This window comes from Meles meles, chromosome 2 (assembly GCF_922984935.1).
Source record: "Meles meles chromosome 2, mMelMel3.1 paternal haplotype, whole genome shotgun sequence".
In the NCBI taxonomy this organism is placed as follows: Eukaryota; Metazoa; Chordata; class Mammalia; order Carnivora; family Mustelidae; genus Meles; species Meles meles.
Window position 1 is genome coordinate 53731586 of NC_060067.1, and position 23090 is coordinate 53754675.

At 37.6% G+C, this 23090-nt stretch overlaps 1 protein-coding gene across 4 annotated transcripts in view; it reads right to left on the reverse strand.

Annotated features, from left to right (window-relative positions):
- The window catches only part of SLIT2 (slit guidance ligand 2), a 349500-nt gene extending 326688 nt beyond the window's left edge, over positions 1–22812 (reverse strand). For all 4 annotated transcript variants that reach the window (XM_045997785.1, XM_045997783.1, XM_045997784.1 and 1 more), the window contains exons 1-4: positions 22626–22812; positions 19816–19887; positions 18544–18615; positions 7002–7073 (exon numbers count right to left, since the gene is read on the reverse strand). In XM_045997785.1, coding sequence (XP_045853741.1) covers positions 7002–7073; positions 18544–18615; positions 19816–19887; positions 22626–22804 — 395 coding nt within the window. In that variant the 5' untranslated portion in view covers positions 22805–22812. The remainder of the gene's footprint in view (positions 1–7001; positions 7074–18543; positions 18616–19815; positions 19888–22625) is intronic.
- Positions 22813–23090: the final 278 nt, after the last annotated feature.

Consider the following 23090-nt stretch of genomic DNA (forward strand, 5'->3'; position numbering starts at 1 on the left):
AGCAACATATGCAAATGTTCTTGATAACTTTTAGAATAGTTAACCTGTAGTTTAAGGAATTTACACGGTTTTTCAAACTAATTCATATATTTCCTTCATTTATTTAGGAAAAAACATCATTAAAACAGCCACCCAAATATGTACACTAACATAGTTTCTGAGTCACAGTCTCTGTCTCTATAGCTAATTCATTTTAGATAGGAATTTTAAAACTACATGAATCATCAACTGGGAGAGGGTAAGTGATCTCAGTAAGAACATTCTGGCCTTAATGTACCTTATGTGGCCAAGTAAGGAGAAACAAAATGATGCAACTGCACATTTTATGTTAATTTGTAGTGGTAAAAAAATTAACATGACTATGCTTACATACGTGTTATTACACCGAGAATAACTGCGAGGCAGAGGTGAAACAGAACAAGGAGATTTGCTGACTATGGGCAAGTTGCAAAGACATCTGGGTGACTATGCTTTTCATACCACTTTGTAAGGATAAGATAATAATCATACAATACAGTTTCTATCATACTGGAAAGTTGGCAATGTTCTTCTGAATATAGAATCTAAAGTATGACTTGAAATATCCCCAGGAGGAAAATATGATCTCTCCCATTTTAAAGATAAGGAAACTTGATTCAAGAGGTGTCACCTGATTTCCAAAAATGGCAGAGCTGCTAATTAATATCAGAGTAGGTATTTAAACACTAGTGCTTTATGTCCCCTCTCTTATGCTATGAATTAACTGATCTCAGTGTCTTAAAACATAATGTAAATGCATTAAAATTAGCTAAAGAGAACTAAAATCCTATGGACACTTATTCTTAGAATTATTTATGTAAATTTTAGTCACCGAATTATATATAACCTTGAGATTGCAGTAGCAATTTTATGATTTATCACCAAATTTAAAATAGTCCCCTGATGATGTGTTTTGGAAAATGTCTTTTTGACATGAAAACCATAAGCTTAAATTCAGGTGTCAGCAAACACAATCACTCTCCAGGAACTAAGTTTCAATTTACATATTACAGGTCGGATGTTAGCAAGGGCTAGGACCCACAAATACCACATACCATCATTTATCACAGTCTTCTCCAAACTCAAACAGGCCTACTATGAATACTTGTGGGTGGAGATAAAAACATTGACATTTGGGAAAGCAACCATTCAAACACATACACTTGTAGGGGAAAATATACTTGATGAATTAAAGTGCTATAGATTTCACACTCAGAGAGTATATTTTGTGGGTGAGCAGCAGCAGAAACCTACCAACTTCTGACTTTCTTCAGCAACAAACCTACTTGTGATCTCTTTCAAATAAAACTATCAACATGGGGCCCAACAAAAATCTCAAGTAAGTTGTTAATCTTCCTTGCATTTATAACTTCTAAATCATAGGAATACATGTGGATTTTGAAACAAAATCAAAAGTGAGTCCTGCTTAATGTCTCGCCTCTTTTCTTCATGCCAAGTGGTAATGGCTAATATCTGTATATCAAGTCCTTTGTCTACCTACCTAAAAACAAACCTTTGGTTATGAAACAGTACTCTTTTTAAATTAAATGGTCCTCCTTATCGCTCTTCTTTAAGTGGCAAGAACAGAACCCCTTGGACCAATAATAATAAGTCATTAATAAGCTACCAAACAAAGAATGGGGGTTGGTGTTCTAATCACTGGCAGTGAAGGAGTCTCTAAGTTTTCCCTCACTTACGGGTTCCTGGTTTTCAAAGTCAATCTGTCCCCCTTAGCAAAGTATCAGTATCAACAGCCCAGAGAGTGTAGCCCTGCACCGAATGGTAACACAGTCACAGCACATCTGAAGAACTTTCCTCCTCTGCACACCCACCCCTTCAGCAGCCTCCGCAATGGAGAGCAGCGGTAGCTATCATGGCAGCTCCCTAGATGAGTAATGATGTGGATCCAGCAGGACAACGGTAACCGTGGCAACTGTAACCTGCAATTCCCGCACAACTGCTGTTGGATTTATTGTGGCAGGGGCCAAACAGGCCAAGACTAAAATGGAGCAGGAAACTATGGCACCTGACCCCTCTAGGAGGCCACACTCGAATCAGAGCAGGCAGAAATTAATTCAAGAGGAATTTTGACATGAGCTCCGCCGTTGTACTCTGCTTTCATCCCCAGATACACGAATCCTATGAGACTAACTTACATAGTTTTATGGAAATGTAACATTATATTAAGTTAACGAATATTTTGCTTAAGTGAAAAATGGATTATTTTTATTTTGTGGTGTCTACGAAAACCCTCTAAAGTTTAGGGGACTAAACATTTAATTAGCCAAGTTACCCTTTAAGTTTCATTTGGCTCTCTATTATTCATAATGCCTTCCCAGCGTTAACTGTTTGCTCTCTGTCCTGAACCCGACAGAGATTTAATTCAATACATCAAACACTTACTGAGAGGTTTCTAAAGGTCAAGCCTAATACTAGACCCTGGGGACATAAAAACACAAAACAAAACAAACATGTTTTCATAATAAATGTATGTCAGCATTTATACACATAAGCATAGAAAAAGAAAACTAGGTTAATAATAAGTGACAAGTTTACTAGTGTTTGTGTCTGGATAGTGGGATAATGAATAACTTCCACTTCCTCTTTTCAATTTTTCTGGATCCAAACTTTTAAATATGAGGGTATGTTACTTTTGTAATTATTAAAAACCAAAACCAAACACTAAAGCTCCTTCTATGGGACAAGATGAAAGAAAAATAAGGACAGCCTCACTGCATATTTGTTAAACTTCACAAATGAATTTTTACAATAAAACAAAAATTTTTCTTCTAAATAAAAGGAGGGGGCCGATTATTATTATCAGAAACAATTTTGAGCATCTGAGATCCTATCTGACAATGAACTGTGACCAGACCAATCAGAGTAAGCGGTCAAAACCTATGTCTCAGGTAAGTAGTCAGTAGGCCATGAAAAGAGTCCTTGAGTTTAAAAATACTATACTAACTATACTATACTGGGAAATAATAAATGCCACTTGTGAACCAGAAATAAAAAAGGTTTTATTCAAAGAAGTAGAGAAAATGGATCATTGGGGTTCATGCATTTAATTTCATTTGTTAGTTTTATTTTGTTTCAGTAGATACAAGTGAAAAATGAGTTTCTGTAATGTGCTTTGGATACTTAAGCTTATGTTAGAAGTCTGGGTAAATATAATGATACTCAAAGAAATAAACTGAAAACCACAAAACAAATATTTATAACCAAACGCTCGACCGCAGTAGTACCAATGAAATTCCTCTCTAATGAGCCCGGATTAGTAGCTGCAAACTCAAGTTGAAACGTGTGAATCACTCACTGGTAAATCACCTTTAAGGGTTACATTTATCAGGAAGATTTGTTTATGCTACTCATATATATAATTGCCACTCATGAATTTCAATCAATCACGATCGCCCATTTCAAAAGTAACTAAACTCTCAGTTAATCAGCTCCAGATTGCCCCCCAAATTATTTTCTCCACTCTTAAATTGATAATAAAAATGCAATGTCGGTTTTGGAGGAGGAGCAAAAGGGAGAATAGCATATCTACATAAGTTAAAGAAACTGTGTGCTGTCTCTTTTAACCTCCAACCTATGGCCCTTTACTTTCCCTCTACTTACACTTTCCATCTGTCAACAAGTGCTTGTAATTTTATTACACTGTCCTGTAGTTTATGCAGAGTTGGTATTATTTTACAGAGTTCTGTTAATGGACTGGATAAATGGTAATGCTATTTAAACTAGTCTCCTGCTCCAACAAACACAGCTGCAACTGTACTACTATTTCTGAGCAAACATCTTGACCTGAACATGTAGTGCTCTCTCAACCCGTCCAAAGAGAAATTGGAGCAGACAGCAAAGGAAAAGCATATTTGGCCGCTAGCAGCAACCAACCGTGTCGAATCATAATTCATATACAGTGTACCCTCTTTTTCCTTTATATTGCATTTAGAGTCCAAAAAAAGCATGTGTGCTTCTTCACCTGGCATCTCATTTTCAACCAAGACTCAAAACGGTGATTATTTGTTAAAAAGTGTGAAGAAAACCTGCATAATGTCCTGTATATCAGACTAGCTTTAATCTAAGTAAATAATGATAAAAATCAGACATCAGTAGTATGAATTACCCATTAAATAATAATAAAAGTATTAAATAGGGGTAAAAGTATTAATTCAATAAGTTTTAAAAAGAAATAGAGATACTAATGAGAATTATGCAACTACTGATAAAGAGAAAATAAATTAAAAATTTGTTTCTTTCATGAATTCTAGATGTGTCTGTCTCTAGTATGTTCTCTAGCAGGCCAATTATGGATTGCATAATTTGTATATAAAAACCAGCCAAATACCTTCCCCCTCCCAACATATTTTCTCTATTATTTATCAGAAGTCCTGTATCCTTTGTTCTGTCACTTATCCTTCTTGTGAAAGAAAGATCCATTTTTCAATGAACATTTTATACAGTATTTTTGTTTGTAGATTTGTGCACATTTTTCCATCTGTTAGAACATTTGTTTCGGATGAACTACTAGGCACCTGTACCACCTGAAGAAAATCTGAACTTGAATCCTCCCTCTTGGAAATTACACTGGCCAGGCAGTCAGGCTCACATGCTTTTGTTCTCTTATTTACTAAAGAACATTTAATGGTGGTCATTTAACCCAATTAATGATCATGATAATTAAAAAGTGGTCACATGTAGCTTATAACTTATCCTCTCAAGAGAAGTATCACTGGTAACAATTCACTAAATCTAATTCAGTTCAACAACTCAAAAGAAGATCCTGGACATGAGGAGGCAGAAAAAAATTACACCACTATATTTCCACACGTATTTAGTGCTTATGTCAGGTGTTAATTCCCATTCAATATTAAACATTAAGCCATCAATCTGTAACTTCGGGAATATCAAAGCATTCAAGTCCCTCTTGCCACTAGCCCTAAGAAATAAAACTTTATCTTCCAAAACTACCCAGAGAAAATCATCTGAACCAAACAGGTACATCATAACTCTGAACGCATGATCTGCCTGCCCATTTTCCCACTTTCAACATGCTTTTAATTAACTAGGAAATATTGCCTGAGAGTTTTATGGGTTCTGTTTCTTGAACTTACTTCTTGAAGATATCAGTTCTCTTTTCCCACAGTGGTTTCCTAAAGTTATAAAATCACAACAAAATATAAGAAAAAATCCCTTGGTTCACTATGTGATATTGTCAAAGAGGAAAAAATGTTCAACAGAATATAATTTGCTTATAGAGAATTCTGCACTGGATCACACTACCTGAAGCCTCCTAAGAAAATTAATCCAAGTACTTCTAGACTAAAAATCACAAATTCTTGTTGCTCAGAGACAGTGTAGAAGCTATTTTTCCCCTCTTTAGCTTATGCTTTAATTGTAGATAACAGCCATTCATATAAACTGTATTTTCAATAGCTACATAGAAAAAGGAAAATTTCCATTTGGACACTATTAAGAAGGTAGTAGTTTCATATGCCTCACTGTACACCAGTCTTGAAATCAATTCTTCAATCCCCTCAATCACAAAAACTGAAAGAAGAAAGTAGAATGACTCTTAAAACCATCTTTGTGGCCCTTCTTGGAAACTAAGCAGAAATATTTAAATATAAGTATCAACTTATATATATACATATAATTTTTATAATAGCCTAGATCCTATTTCCTTGGTCAAAACAGTCCCCACAGAATTCTTATTTAAAAGTCAATCTTCAGGTTTCTTTCTTTATTTCTTTCTTCTTCTACTTTTTTTTTTTTTTTTTAATTTTAATTTACTTAAATTGAGCCAGTTAACCAGTAGGGAATACAAGGAGAAATCCTGCCAGGTGACTTTGGCTGTCCTTAAAGGAACAGTACCAGGAAGGTCAAACTCTAGGTGGGGTACGTTAGCTGGCTGCACATTTGCCTACTGGGGCAGTTCTCTCTACAGTGAGCTAAGGCATTAGCAGGACTGTACAGAGATCCTGGCTATAATGCAGGGAGGTCTCTGAGAGGACAGTCCTCCTACTTCTGGAATTGATAACAGCAATATTGAATTAACAGGCTATGACGAAGTCAAATTCAGAAAAAAGCAATGTGCTCACCTTCCCTACAAACACAAACCTATGGGACATCCCCACCATCCTGGTGGAAGCCTTGCTGAACAGTTTATTCTGTACATCCCAAGAGTTTGTCACAACGTCACAACGGACGTCAATAATCATTGTTATTCATTTTTCTGACACTTTGTAGCTTATCTCCCATCTGCACAAAATCATTTATATGGCTGAAAATCTCATTTTAAAAGCTTTCAAAAATGTGTTTTCACTATTACATATTAGGTCAGGGAACAAGCATTCCAGGGAGGAAAAACTGATTCTGCCTAAAACTCACATTATGCGCCTTCCAGGGAAGTACTTCCGTTGTTAACAGTCTATGACATATTTGTTATGAAACCTTTACAGTCATTCCTATTTCAGAGCTTGGAATTCTTGCTTTAAAGGGAATATTTAAGAGTAAATTTACAACCCTCTTTAAATACCTTATAATAATATTTCCAGACTAATAAACACTACTCCAGTATAGAAACAATGTCAAGAAAGCTGACATTAAGAACCCTAACTTTACAAGAAAACACTGCCAACTTCCTCTGAAAAGGAAGTACAGGGGCAGTTCTCCTCTTTAGAACTTAATCAAAAGTTTCCGTAAAGAAGTAAGGTAAATCTCCTCATCATCACATAACCGAGAAAGAAGAATACAATTACAATGACTCACACATAAACCACTAAATGCTAATCAAATAAAACCACTGGAACCACTGGAAAACAAATCATAAATTTCCACAAGAAAAAAAAAAAGGCAAACTTTCAATCCATTAATCTATCGGTGAATAGATTCCAGGAAAGCACAAGGAAACAGATCCAAAATACATTTAATAAAATACAAGGTACTACCCAAAGCAACAATAACTATTTCTGTCTACTTACAGTCTGTACAGCTTCGAAGTCCCAAGAAACAGCAACTCAGGAAACAGCTGAAGGTGATTTCTGTTTAAACGCCTTTGGAGAAAAACAAAAACAAAGCGTATGTTACACAGAAAACACCCAACAATGAGTCTGTGATTTGGTTGTGTCATGCCTCATCCTGTATTTCGGAAAAGAAAGAAATGACATTCAAAAGAATTTGAGTATTGCAAATCAAAAGTTGGTTACACCTTTTGTTACCTGACTCTTTAAAGCAATTTTCCATGACGCTTACTCAGATGATTCCCCAGGCCTAAACCCTAACCTCAAGTACTGTGCAACATCAGTCATCCAGAACATACACAATGAAAAAGGATGTCTTAGACTCTGGTGTCTAGGTTCGGTGAGTGCTGCATACAGCTCAAATGCCACAGTAAACAGTGCCCTATAATAATTCATGTGCTGTCCCAGATGACTTAAATTTTCAGCCAAGGCATTGTGAGGAAATGGAAATTCCAATTTCGTGAGCACCTTGCTTAGTTGTGGGGGGAAAAATGTGAGAAAGTGTCAGCACGATTTGTCCCTATAGGCAAAAGCAGAGGAAAACTGCAAACTTCCAACCTAAACCTATAGTTCTTGACCCCTCACTTGAAAATAAGTCTGGGTTATAACCAATCGTGGGGGCTAAGAATGCTTAGATAATGCTTTTTTAAATGTTTACCTGTTATGAAGCTAAATTTAGAATTTAGGGGGAAAAATGTGATTGTGACCCTAACTCAATTAAACGGTGATTCCAGGTAACTGAGTTCTTCTGGAGTGCGCATGCTTGTTTAACAGTAGGTAAGTTCTGGCACCAATGTACTTATCTCCCAATCCCATTCACTGTAAGTGGACAATTTAACTTTTCAGTAATAATAAATCTATCTCTCTGCTTTTCCCAAATTTGAATAAAATAATGACAAGCTGATGCAATAATGTGCACTTAAATGATTTACAAGTTGCTATAGCTGCAGATTAGAGTAATAAGGTCCAGAAAACGAAAGTCACATTGAAGAAACTGGAGTCTTAAGTAGAAATGTTAGGAGGACAGGAAAAGAAGGCATATCAATCTTGACATACATAAATGGTCATGAGGTCGAAGCAAAATTATACTTATTTAACCTGCAGATGGCAGAAATGGCACTAGTGATTATAACTCTTAAGAAAGCAGGTGATACGGGAGAACTTTCTAAGAATTAGAGAATTTCTAAGGATTAGAAAAAATGGAATGTCCTGCCTTAGGAAACTCTCAACTCTTTATTCCAAGCAGAGGCCATGCGTTTTGTTTGTTTGGGTTTGTTTTGTTTTGTTTTTCCTGCAAAGGATTAAAAAAAAAAAAAATCCTGCATTAGATGAGAAATTGCACCAGGTGAGCTCCAGAACTTACTCCAACTCCAAAATGCCATGAGGCAATGATGAAAACTATAACTTTTGTTACATAAACTCCTATTATGAAGTTGATCATCTACAGAAACATTCTCAACACTTAATAAAATGCACCCTCATAAAGAAGTATGCCAAGACAATTAGGGGGAAAATAGTAAAATTAGTGGTGAAAGGACAGATTTTCTTCCCACTTACACTAATTTTTTATAAATAAAGCATATAATAAGGTTAAATTTAAATTGAAACCAAAAGCTATTACTCATTTATTTTTCTCTGCTGGGCATGGAGAAAGGAAGAAGTACTTTTGACGAAATGGTACTTCCAGAACCTAATTATATAATTTTGATTAAATACAACTTAATTATGACCTTGTTATATTTTTTTCTCTCAAAAAATAAACCACAAATATTCACAATAGCAGCAACTAGAATTTTTCCAGGGAAGCAACTACTCTTGGAAAGGCTCCCATTATTCAAAGAGTCAATCTCAATTTTTAAAATGGCAGACATGGGCTATCATAGTCTCATTCAAACCACTGGACTAACAAATATTCTCCAAGATTCTCCAGCCACAACCAGTATGCTCCTTCAAGCCCCTAGTTTCTGCTGTTTGGGGAGCTTTCCTTTTTCAATGGCACTTTCTTACATCTTATGTGAAGCTTCCCTAATTCCCCCACACTGAGGTAGTTCCTCCCTTGGCTGCATCCCTATACCCCCATAGAATTCAATAAATAAGAGCCCTAAACGTTGTATTGTATTTATTCACATACTCATCTGTTTCCCAGTACACTGTAAGCTCTTCAAGTATAAAGACCACATCTTTGTATCCCTTTCCTTCTTGTCTGGCACTCAGTGAGTTCTTAGGAAATGCTAAATGAGAACATACTTCTCTTTTTGCATTTTGATATATTTCGGCAAAATGCTACCATATGCATTTTATATTCAGCCAACTTTCCTCTGGGTTGCCTTCTGAGGTTCCTGCCTTAGTTTTTATGCTGCTTTCTAGCTAACCAAAGCCCCACCACCAAACTTGCTTTCACGTTCCCTATACAGCAATTACTCCTTTTCCCTCCCATCAACCTCCCTCCCTCAGCTATCCTCAACATTCTCTAGAAGTTGGAAGGAATCCAGTATGTTTCAACAAATTCAGAGATCTTGGAAAAGTAGATATTTCAGATTGGGTACAAGCAGTGTCTTCTTCTTAATTATTCTTTTCATATTCCCAGCCATTCTTTTTTTTTTTTTTAATTTATTTATTTGACAGACAGAGATGACAAGTAGGCAGAGAGGCAGGCAGAGAGAGAGGGGGAAGCAGGCTCCCAGCCAAGCATGGGGCCCGATGTGGGGCTCGATCCCAGGACCCTGGGATCATGACCAGAGCTGAAGGCAGAGGCTTTAACCCACTGAGCCACCCAGGCACCCCTTCCCAGCCATTCTTAATTCACTCTAAGACCAATAGCCAACATATACTAAGCTTACTACGTGATGATCACTGTTCTGAGAGGTTTGCATGAATTATCTCATTCATTCTTCAAAACCAACCCCAACAGTCGGTACTGTTGTTACTGCCATCCAGAGAGTGGTACACAGCTCATAGAAAGTAAGAGCTAAACCCTGAACTCAGGGAGGGTGATTCGAGAACATATCCTCTGAACCACTTCCACAAAAGAGACACAAAGCTAAACATTTCTAAACATTAACTCAAAATAACATAACACTGAAATTTTACCTCTTATCAATCTGTCCTTGGGAAAAACATAGCTTTATGGAGTCTATTTCTTTAATATTTAATTCTAATTCCAATTCTTTAATATTTAATAAAACACTTGAAAATAAAACATTTTTAAATGAACATGATATTCAGCTCACTGTTTTAAAGATCCATTTAAAATGCCTGAAGTTTGAGAGAAAAATGAAAATATGTATAAAATAATTTTCTCTGAATTCAGGTAGTTTATCATCGTTTCATAAAAATTATTGTGAATGATCTTAACATTGTCTAAACCAAACAGGAGCGTAGGACAGGGTAGCACACTAGAAGGGCAGATAACAAGTGATGTGATAACATACATGGAAAAATAGTACGAAGATTTTTCCCTATAAGAAAGTTATCAGTACACTTGGGATTCCTGTTCTTCTTTCTTCCATCAGTGCTAAGAATAAATGGAAATACAAATATTAAAAGTCAAAACTCTCCCAAAATATTCAATGAAGGGAAAAATTTCAAAGCAGGGATTTCTTGTAAAATGACCAGAAATTAAATTCTTCAAGAGAAATGTTTGCTTTTTTTTAAATCCAGAATTACTTTAAAGACCACTAAGGTGCATAATAATTTCTGAACAAGGCTGAAGAATAAGCAACCTTGCTAGCACCTTCGAATGACACAGAATACTTCCGAGTAGTTTGAAGAGGATAGTGCCCTAACAATCCTCACGTAAATGAGTTAAAGAAGCGAAAATCCGACGGTCCCCAAACAGAAAACAGCACATAGTGAACTAAACGTATCTCTGGGGAGGATTTCTGGGAGCCAGACTAAGTAAGGTGACCAGGTGGGTCAGTTACCTACTGTTCAGAGCAAGCACACCCAACTGTGTGGAAGGAAAGACAGAGTCACATGCAGCCCTCGAGCCATCACCAGCTAGAAGGAATCTGCCCACAAGATATCAGGGCTAACCGAGATCCTCTGGGTGGTAATTCAAGACTTCAGAAAGGGGTGTAAAGTGTGTCTCAAAGGCATGTTTTCTTAGGGCAAAGCTGACAGAGATTCTGATAACTGTTTCCTCTGTGCTACAGCTCTTCAAATGTGACCTTCAGTGGGGTGAAGAAGCTTTCTGGATCACACAAAACACCACTGGCCTCTGAAACACTGATTCTTAAACTCAATTTGAAAGGCAGCCTGAGCATTATGGACAAGCATTGCTTCAAACGATCTGTCAGCCACTCCTATGGCTTGTCCATTGGTAGAAGAGACAGTTTCTTATTTTTTCAACTTTTACCTCAATTCACGGAATATGTGCAGCCTTTATCCCAATTCAAAATGTAAAATGGAAACAATTGTTCCTGTTGTTGTGAATGTAAAGGATTTTAGCCATGTACCCAGTCTGTAGTAAGTGTTCACTTAAATGCTGCCTTCATGAGTTTATCATGTACAATCTCCTATATATCATACAAAAATGTCTTCTTTTCAGGCAAAACTTCTACTTGTTTTTCAAAATGTTTTTATTCTAACATTTTTAAGGCAGAGATTCTAACAGGTATGTATTATTTAGATGGATAAATCGAACTTAGTAAAATCAAACATATTAGTAATTAGTTTCCTCTTCACTCCCCTTACTTCTTGGCGTTTCTCTACATCTTCAGAACAATTACGAGAAATACTCTGAAACAAAACTTGGAAGAATTTTTGCACCTTCTTCACATCGTTTCTATTGCCATATGCCACAATAAGAAAATCAGAATGAAAATAATATAGTAAATGTGGATGTACAAAAGTAAAATTTATTATGTACATATTTTATTAGCTCAAGAAGATATAATGCCTAAACTGAGCTTTTGAAAAATAGGAGAGATGTTGAAATGCATAATAATAGTTCTTTAAATGCCAACCATGTGACAAGTATTTTGTGAAACTATATATACATTATCTCACAGAAACCATGGATTGCTAAGATGACAGATAATGTTTTTATAAATATTCTTGTAAAGTAGTAATCCAATTGCATTTATACCAAATCATCCCCATTGTTACCAAACTGTCAAACTCTGGTCCAAAGATGAGGAAACAGGTTTGGAAAGATCAAGCAGTCTGATCAATAGCTCACAGTGGAAATGAAACTGAAGGCTTTGTAGTTTTGTACAGTAGCAGCATAATAGACAATGAGGTTTATTAGAGGCATGGTTATTGCTAATTCAAAGCAAGAGTTTTCTGATGTCACTCTTACTTAATGTTTCTGATTTTAAAAGGGGGTGTAGGAGTTTGTGTCCGTTTCGAAAACATAAACAACAGTTCAACCAATGAGTGTTTGCTACATTCTACAGAACGGGATGCAATAGCATATAAAACTAAAAGTGCCTAATCAGAGGAGAGTCGAGGTTCTCTGTACTCCCCGCTCACTGCCAGAAGCTAGAAAGGCTGCACATAGTAGAAGGCTCCAGAACTACCCACCTGCATCCAAAGGAGACAGACACTGCAAAGACGACAGATAATTTTTTTAAAAAAATATTCTCATAAAGTAATATTCCGATTGCATTTATACCAAATCGTCCCCATTGTTACCAAACTATCATTCTGAAAGTATTCTCACCAATGCTGCTTGCAGTCCAGCTTACATAAATTGCTTTGAAAAAAGATAAGAGCAAAACATATGAAAGTCCATGCAGAAAAGTCTCTCCTTCCATATAAAGTTGTGAGATTCTGTCTAGCAGGCATAATTCAAGCAGAAAGGTATCCAACAGGAATGAAAGACAGAATTCAATGTAAAATATTTGACATTCACTGCTTCCACAAATACATTGTAACAGTGCAAACTAAAGTACTCATTTCAGAGGAGGTAGAAAGGACAGAGCATCCAGCAAACACTGTCACAAAGGATGAGCCCAAAACAGATGTGGGAAAAATAAACAGCCTCGCTGCTTCAGAATTTATAAAATGGTCCACAAAGAGCAAACAGGCCTTCTTTCCACTGTGCAACTTCAAGACCCATAAAAAACGATGCCTGAGAAACCCTCTCAAGATGGACTCAATATCCTGCTAAATTTCCATAGCGCATGTGCATTAAAGGCTTCAATGATCAGTCAGTCATTGTAACTTAAAATAGCCCAGGATCTCTTATAACCAAGTGAGAATAATTAACTTTTAACAGATATCACAGATTAAGTGATACACACTTGATCATCTATGGCATTTTTATCTCATGCAGGATATATACACAGCCTCTGCGAGTAAGTTTGATATGTTCTTGAAAGACAAATTGTATTTCCTAAGAAAATAACTGCTGCGATTTTAAACTTGGTAGTATAAAGAAGCCAGAGAACAATTCTTCTGGGATGAGCTTGAATTCTTTTCCAAGGAGATTAGCACTATTGGGTTTCCCTTACTTTAAGAAAAGGAATGTGTTATGTGTTCCTGTAAACTTGTAGGATTAGTCAGGACAGGGATTCTCTATATCCTTTTTTTTTTTTTTTTAAGATTTATTTATTTGACAGAGAGAGAGAGACAGAGAGATCACAAGTAGGCAGAGAGGCCAGCTGAGAAAGAGGGGGAAGCAGGCTCCCTGCTGAGCAGAGAGCCAGATATGGGGCTGGATCCCAGGACCCTGAGATCATGACCTGAGCCAAAGGCAGAGGCTTACCTCACTGAGGCACCCAGGTGCCCTGATTCTCTACACCCTTGATGAACAGGGGATAAGTGGTGCTTTCCTTCAGACCTGTTCCACAAAATATTCTCTGCTTGAACTCATGTGTAGTAACCTACAACAAAACTCCTAGAGCACCTTAATTCCTCCTCCTCAAACTGGCTGTCACATGCTAATGAACGGTGTGTGCACACACAACTAATTGAGCACCATCTTAAAAATAATAATAATAATAATAATAATAATAATGATGATGATGTGTCCTTTAGATGTCCTCTCCTGGGAGTGTAGTGTTTGGTCAAATTTAAAGGGATTTAGACTTTTCTACACTAAAATAAGTATTCTCTTTATATAGACTCAATAGAACCTGTTAATGTCTAAGTGGACAGCATTCTTTTCCAGAATTCCCTACATGGCTTCATCATAATACTTCAGGACTCCTTTTTTAAGCAAAAAAAAGCATATCAAATGACATAGTAGGCAAAATACAATTTCAAATCTGAAGATGCTAAAACTTGGAGAGCTGAACACTATGCTTGTCGTAAAAGAACACCCTTCCATGTTATTGTTATGAAAAGAAAAACAGCCCAATCTCTGCCCTTAATGCTACTGCAATTTCCTTATCATAAGAGTACAAGATGATTGGGGAGCCTGGGTGGCTCAGTGGGTTAAAGCCTCTGCCTTAGGCTCAGGTCATGATCCCAGGGTCCTGGGATCAAGCCCCACATCAGGCTCTCTGCTCAGCGGGGAGCCTGCTTCCCCCTCTCTGTCTCAGCCTGCCTCTCTGACTACTTGTGATCTCTCTCTATCTGTCAAATAAATTAATTAATTAAAAAAAAGTACAAGATGATTATAAAGTTAAAGTAAAGCCTAATACCCAAGATTTCCTGTGGTATACTGTTGGTTTTCACTAACATAATTCAGGAATATCAGCATTTCATTTTGCATGTGTTTCACCATATTTAGGACTTAATGTCTTAATATTTTTTTGACAACCTTAAACAATTTCAAAACTTTCTCATACTCAGTGCTTTTGTGTTAGGTACCTGTAAACGCCGATGACTTTCACTACCGGGAAACTGAAGTGGCCTGGGTCTCCTTAAAAGGTCGTAAAATAGAACTTTAATGACTGCAGCATAATCCCATAAAGTATAAGTGAGCAACAGAATTTTACACCAGCCCACAAATGTTCTGGGCCCCAGTGTGATGTTTTTTTAACCCTCAAAGACATTATGCACCAGCCAAGAATTACTTTGAATTAAAAATTTTGCATGGAGTCTTTATTGCAGATATACCCAGGTATCTTCTCTGAAGGATAAAGGAGTATACGTCATCAATGTTCCAATTGTTTATAGTAGTTTATTTGTAGATTGTTTTCCTTATTTAATTTCCATTGCATTAACTAGTTACTTAACTAAATTAGATCTCAGTTGAATATTTCGATTAAACAAACGGGAGATCTCCTATACATCTACATGAGGTACATTGCTCAAGGCTTCATTTATTCCCAGAGAAGCAGGTACTACTGGGAACAGAGAGCATGGAAATCTGCCACTGCACATATTAGGTCTGGGAGTATAGTAGGAAACTGTCAAAACAGGAAGAAATGTGTGGTCATAGTACATAAGTGTGATAAAGACATACTCATTTTACAGTGATTCATAACCACATTCTGATGATGATCATATTATCTGATGTTGTTTTCCATACAATAGAAAGGAGCGGGGAAGGAGAAGGGAAGGGAGTGTGGAAGGAGGAAGATTTTTTGTTTTTTGTTTTTTTCTTTTAGGAGGAAGGTTTTTAATATCCATCTATTTCTTGACATTGGACTAATAACCCTGTATTTCACTGATTCTTTGAAGTGCAAAAATTAATCTTTTTGTAGCTATAATGCTTTGATTTACAATGACTTTCTCATTCTACACTAAAATTAAATTAAACCTAACAACAGCCTAATCCATTTCTTACATATTAAATTTAGATTTCGAAAAGGGCACAGAACTTATCTTCTGTTTTAGACTTGTCTTCTTTCTCTAGACCAAGCTAAAACTCTATCGACATAAAACAAAAAGAAAAAACTTAAAATTTTGAAATCTTCAGAAAATATCACTTTGGAATTGTTTTACTTATATTAAAATGAAAAAATACTTAGAACCACAAATTACATACAAATATAACTAATATTTTTATTTTGTGTTCTTCACACAAAGAATGAAAATTAAGTTACTCTAAATATTATATGAACAGCATTTGTAACATAAGCCTAAATTTATACATCTTTTCATTAGAGTATGAATTTAAAAATTCACATCTAAATTGTTAAAAAATCATATAAGATCACACAACATCTAATTATTTTAAAAGTTAATTCATTGATCACTTCCTGTTCCTTGCATTATCTCTTGCAATTTTAGGGAGAAAAAAGCAAATTTTTGTGATGTTGATGACCACCTACTAAAATAAGAACATATCCCCATAGGCCAAACTTCTGGTTAACTTTTTTTTATTTTTATTTTTTAAATGATATACTGAACAAAGTTTTTAATAGTTTATTTCATGACAACTTGAGGGCATTCCTTAACAAAAGTGCCCTATTTAATGTATTTTAAAAAAATAAATATTTGAAAAGTGTATCCACAGTGTTCCTAAGAAATAGTTTTGAATTCCAGAGTCCCAAGGAGATGAATTGGCTGTCAGATAACAATGTGCTTCCATCAGACGGACTTGGCAGTTGTAAACAAAAGGAATTTTCTCAGCTTTTCCTCACAAATATGAAATATTTGCTTTCGGCCAACAGCTGGGGTGATTTAAAGAAGTTCTGCATATATATTAGTTTTCATTCAAAATTACAAATCCTTCTCCCACTCTGAAACCTCTGACTGCATCTTAGTAAAACTGAAAATTGTTCTGAGATGAAGTGACATTCTCAGGGAAGTAAAAGTCAAAAAATAGTGCCTACTTAAAACTCTCATCAAATTTCAGATCACAAGCCATCTGGTTAATAATCTTTAGAAAAAGTTCATTTGTTCAAACGTACTTGAAGTGGCTTGAAAAATCATGAGAAAGTTTGGTTTGTTCTAGCATTTCTGAAAATATTTAAAACTATAATAAAACCCAAATCGAGACTACATGAAAAGCCACTGAAATTCCTTCAACTGGATGTTGCTTAAGAATATATATATACACACATACATATATATATTTCCATATGATAACTAAAATTATTAATGCAAAAATGTTATATTTGAATTATAATTTTTAAATTATCTTTTCATTTTACCAAATATTTAAATCATACTGATACTTTCTAAATAGATGAATTAAAAGCACCTTTACAAGATACTCATTACGAATTAACTATTCATAAGAGCTTATGAAAGAGATCAAAGTATATTTTCAGAGTATTTTTATAAACTAAGAGATAGGTTATGAACTTATGAACTTAGTAGTGAACTTAACCAAGTATTTACCGTGTTTTTACTTCTCTCTGCAAACTAGCTCGCAGTAGTGACTTTCAATTATTTTGAATTCCACAGATATATTCCCTATATTGTAATATTTATTACAAAATTTTACAATAAAATAGACACCTCTGGGTTTGACTTTACTTGTGGTGATAAAAATGGAGCCTATATATTTACAAATATCTTAGAAGTTGACAAGGCATTTTTTTTTCTAGTTACATTTACAGAGAATTAACTTTTGCCCTTGGGCCCAGTGAATCTGAGTATGTTCTATACCTAAAATGAACTTTATATTTCATTATTTTAAATAAAATTTTTATTTTTACCTAAAGTGCCTATTAAAACAGGCCTGGAAATTGTTGCTACTTTTAATAGACCTGTTACTTGCCCTTAAAATGCAAACTTATTAAACTTGAGTTATCAAGACATATGAGATATATAATTCATACTTCAAATTACAAAGTATTTAATTTATTTTAATTATTGCAGACAGAAGATTCTGTGCTTTGTAGATGTAAACTGTAGATATAAATTAATAATGGCCCTGAAGTAGTATATATCAATCTATAAGATTCTGTATCTGAAAAAATAAAATATATTCTAAAATCTGGAGTCCACATGATCTTCTTGGGAAAAAAAAAATCAACACTAAAATGACAATGCTTTGATAATACAATTCTTGCTTCCATTTCTACTAATCTTTGAATTCTTTTTCCAGGAGAAATATTTAGAAAGCTACCATAAAATAATGAAATAAAGTTTTGAAATGAAATGAAATGAAAAGAAATGAAATAAAGTTGTGAATAGCTATTATTAACAATGTTCACCATAAGTGATAAATATCAAAAACCAAATTTATATCACTCAGAACTTAAAATGTCCTCAAATGTGACTAATGACACACAAAGCAACAGCATGAAAATTAAAATAACTACTAGCAAACTTTTCTTTTCCATTATATACTATAAATGCAGATTAAATCACTACTTTTCTCCCTATAAATGCAAATAAAACAAACTAGATGGACCATTAGGAAAACATGTACTCTCTAAGTACCAAGCAATGGTAACTCACAAGGAAATCAATGTCTCAGGAAAGGAAGTCTGTATTTTTTTTAAATCTTTATTAAAAGTTAGTACCATTTGTGCAAAATTCCACAATTTCTAATTGTAAATTAGTCTGCAAGCCACTTGTTAGACCTCGTGTTTCTGTAAAACGTTCAAAGACTAAGACATGAAATTGGAAGACATGGCCCTTGAAATTCAAGTATTTTTTTAAAAAATACAGTTAATGTCGTCATAACTTTGGAATTAAAAATACTTACAGTCTCTCCAGCTCTTTAAGATCCTGGAATGCTCCTCTTTCAATGGTGCTAATCTTATTCTCCATAAGCTGACTGAAATGCAAAGTATAATAGGGTCTTAATGTTACCACTCCCCATCTGAGCGAGTTTCAGTTCAGCAACTGAAAACTTGTAACCTCTTTCCTTTTATAAAATTAAGCAGTGCTCTGGTTTGAGCTTTAATATCAAATTTTACTGATGACAGATTTGAGAGAAATCACAGGGGGCAAACAGCATCCACATCACAAAACTTCAGTAGAAAATACTAATGTAGTTTTGCACAAAACTTACTAGTCAAAACTCTGAACCTCCAACTACAGCTTATCCTGAGAAGTAACCCATGACGTGGCAGTTTTGATAACTGTTTTTGGTAAACTGATTTTGGAGTGAGTCCTTAACTGAAAGAATCAATATACAGCATGTCACCATGCACATAATTTAATTCACTTGTGGATATATATCAGAAATTGAAAGATTTCATAATGGCCACAATGTGTCCTTTAAAAGATTAACACCCAACACACAGTGGTCAAAAGTATATGTTCACTGCAATGTAAATATTTACAAATCTGTGGGTAGAAACAGTTTCACATTACACTGAATCTCCAATGATGGTTCCCCCACCACAAATTTTGCCCACTAATTAAAGAAGTAATCATATTGCAATAATATTATAAAAACCATGATGATATAAAATACAAGAAACAATTCAAAATATGACCAGTGTATTTTTATAGAGAAACATTTCCCATCAAAAACTGCAGGAAAGTTGGATTGCTTGATTTAAATGTTAGAAAATACATCTAAGTATTGTTTGCTAAAAAGTCTTTTATATTACCAATAATAAAATGCAGACCTACTTAAATTTTTTCTAGTTAATCTCAAATCCTTAAAGTGTATCAAGTGTCTCAACATTACTTATTCATATTGTGAAAGCAATTATTCTACACGTTTATATGCATAAGGCACTTAGAGTATGGTATAGCAAACATTTGAGGTCATTTCTATAATATTGTTTCAATGGCAAGAATCCAACCTTAAAATAAAAACATACATTTTCATCAAAAGCTGTAATAAAATGATAAACCAAAAAAAAAAAAAAAGAGAGAGAGAGAGAGAAAGGAAACCTAGACCTTTTAGAATTTTATGTTTCTGTCATTGGGACAGTTTTTCAATCTGAGACCAGTAACAAAACAACACATGCAATCTTAAGAACAAAAGAAAATTCTTCAAAGTACCAAAGAACATACTTACAGAACTCTTAGGTGTCGAAGACCAGCAAAATCTGTCTTGGTAATCCGTGTGATGTTATTTCCATTCAAATCCCTAAGAGGAAACAAGAAAATGAAAGTTCTATTTTATTTCTATCGAGATCTAGTTAAACAAAGAAAAGTAAAAACAGGTAAAACTTTAAGGTGAAAGACAGTTCCAATAACTAACGTAGTTTACGAAGTAAAAGAGAAGAAAGTAGCATGCTTTGAAATTTTTTTAAATGATTCTTAACAAGTTTATGGAGTCCCTGCTTGTTAGTATCTTACAAGAACACGAAGTGATTATGTTATCAGAAGTTCTCTTTTGTGTCTGTAGGGGAGTGTTTTCAATTTTTGTTTTTATGAGGATGTGTATGTTCATTTCACAGGTATTCTGCTAATTTAACTATTATGGTTAGGCACACCCTGAAAAAGTTCCCTTCAGGAAGTTAAGAAGAACAATTTTCTAATACTACCCAGGAATAAATTTTGTAAAATTCAGAACCCTATCCTTTAGGTGGCACGGTGGCTAAACTTCCTAGGGCAAATTAAAAAAGTTAGACTGCTATCAAAAGAACTGCACTTCAAAGACTTGCATTTATAGGCATTTACCTTCCAACAATTCTATGTTTGTATGAAAACTAAACTCTTCATTTGCAGCTCAGGGAACCCCGCTGTGAGGGTAAAGTCAAAACTACTAGCTCTGGCAATAATGGAAATAGATTCAGGCCCTGACATTTTTGTTCGGATTTCAAAACCACGTTCCCTTCAAGTCACCACCCCCTTTTCTGGCATCTTAGGTCAAGATCTAAACTTGCCCTGGTTCCAATCATTTTCAAGTAAAACCAGGCTTTGCTGCGGTTTGAATGTTCGCCTTCACGGAAGTGAAGTTTTCTCTTACCTCTGAGTTGAAAACATCATGTTGGAAATCTGTATGTAAAGAGCTTATTTTCTCAAAGATAGAATTCTATAAGCTAACACTGAGTAAACTATTTTCTGAAAACTGTATTGATCCCTCATAGGGATATATATTTTATTTCCAAGGACCCGAAACTCAATTAGTATTATTTTTTCTGAATGCATTCCCTTTTTGTTGAGTAAGACATGTTAGTGTCTAAACTTTAAACTGTTTTTGAATGGCACGCAATGACAAGTGCTAACACAGAATTCTGCATTGCTTTCTCCCCAACCCACTCTCCATGCCGAGCAAAGTACCACCAAGTTGTTCCTACAGTTGTTGGGGTGTTTTATGGGCTATCTGACATAACGTGAATCCACCCCCCTCCGCCCCAGACAACTGTGGTAGATCCCCTTCTGACAAGACACCCTTGGTAGGGCCCCAACTATCCCAGCTCTGTGGGCCCTAGAAGGAGAGAGGAGAAGTTGGGGGGCAGGCCAGAGAGGCTGGGGGTGGGGGGAGCCATTAGCAAAGGCGGAAAGTGTTCAACTATGGCCTTTAAGCTGAGAGCCAGGGAATTGGGTGAGATAAGAAGAGCGACTTGAAGCGCTGCGGGCCCTGCGGGTGGAGAGGTTTGGGTCCCAGCAGGTCTCCTCCGTGGCGCGCAACCCTTACACCCAGGGGTGCGTAGAGGCCGCCGGAGCAGAGTCGGGGCGCGCTTGGCCCCGCCGCCCTCGCCCTGCGCACGCCGGGCCCACGCGCGAGGGCGAGTGCAGCGCGCCCAGGGCGCTCAGGCAGCGCGGGGCGGCGGCCTTGGCGTTCACAAAGGGAATGGCTTCCATGCTCCACTTCCCTGAACTCGGGAAGTGCCCCACAAGGAGTGCGTGGGCCGTCAACACCGGATCTGCGATTACTTCTTCATTAGAGATTCGCAGAGACAGGGAGGCGGGGATGTCTGCAGGCAGCAGAGCGCTAAGAAGGGAAGGAAGGAGAACTGCGGCCGCGTGAATGGGCTCAGAAACTGCCAGAAAGGTGTACGGGGGCCCAAGGGCTCAGCAGGAAGGGCAGAGGTGGGGGGGGGGGGCAGCGGAGGGCCGCGGGGTCGCCGTAGCAGTTGGACCCCGCTAGGCAGGTTAGGCTTAAAGAGCCAGCCCTAACTTCCCCTACGTGGTGGGAAAAGGTCCTCCTCTTCAGTCACCGGTCCGGACAGGTCTCCAGGGGCGGGCCGCCACCGCCTCCTCCCTGGAGACGTGGGGGGCGGGGGAAAGAGTCACCGGGGTGGCGTGCGGCGACCCAGCGAGTCGCTTAGGTCCTGGGGCATCCTTCCCTCTGAGGCCTGCAGAAGCGCCCCCGGGCGGACCCAGACGCCCCACGACCCCTTCTCCCCACCCCTCCGTCCCCATGAGGGTGACACCAACCCGGGGAGCGGAGGTTTCTCCCTTCTGAGTACCCCCCCGCCAATCTCCCTCCGCGCCACCCCACGGCGACAAAAGCTGGAATTTGGTCCTGAAACTGACCCGCTAGTGTTGGCAACCGCAAGGTGACTCCTTTTGCAGAGTGTGGGGAACAAAGTCGCGACTCCCTTGCCCTGAGCATCGGCGAGTACTTGTCCCCACGTCCACGGTTGCCCAAACCCCAGAGAAGTCGCCTGCCCTGGGATGCAAGTGGCTGGACTAGAGTGGAAAGAAGGGACCAAGCGCAGCTGCCAGCGGGCCCGCCCCTCCTTGGTCAGCGGCCCCTCCCTGTGCAGCGCCCTCCTGTCCTTCGCCCTCCCAAGGGAGTTCTAGCCCAGGATGCGCGTGCAGGAGAGCTACCCAGGCACAGGTCCTTGTGCCGCTTGATCCCTCCAATCTCGACGAAAGAGATGCGTGACCCGGGGGGGGGGGGGCGATGGGAGTGTAAGATCCCATACTCACAGTCTTTCAGTGTTGCGGGGGATATTCCTGGGCACGCTGCGCAGCGCCAGCCCGTGACAGTCCACTGTGCTGCCCGAGCAGGAGCACTGTGCTGGGCACGCCTGCGGCGCCACCTCGTTCAGGATCACCAGCACTAACCCCAGCGACAGGGGCAGCGTCTGCCAGCCGACGCCGCGCATCTTCCCCCGCCGCCTCCTCGCTCGCCGGCGCGGGGGGTTCCTCTCTAGCTCGTTGCTCCGCGCGAATCGCGCTGTGTCTGAGGCCCAGTATCTGGCACGGGGCTAGGAACCCAGAGTGTCCGGATAAATGTACACAAAATAATATGGTAGTAACAATAATAATATTCAGGGCAATAGAGCTGACACAGGTATGCGCCTCCCACCTCCCCTCCACCCTCCTCCAGCAGGACAGGCGCTCCTCGGGCAACTTTAGGTCCTGAAGATCAATCGGCCAGGCCAAGGCTAC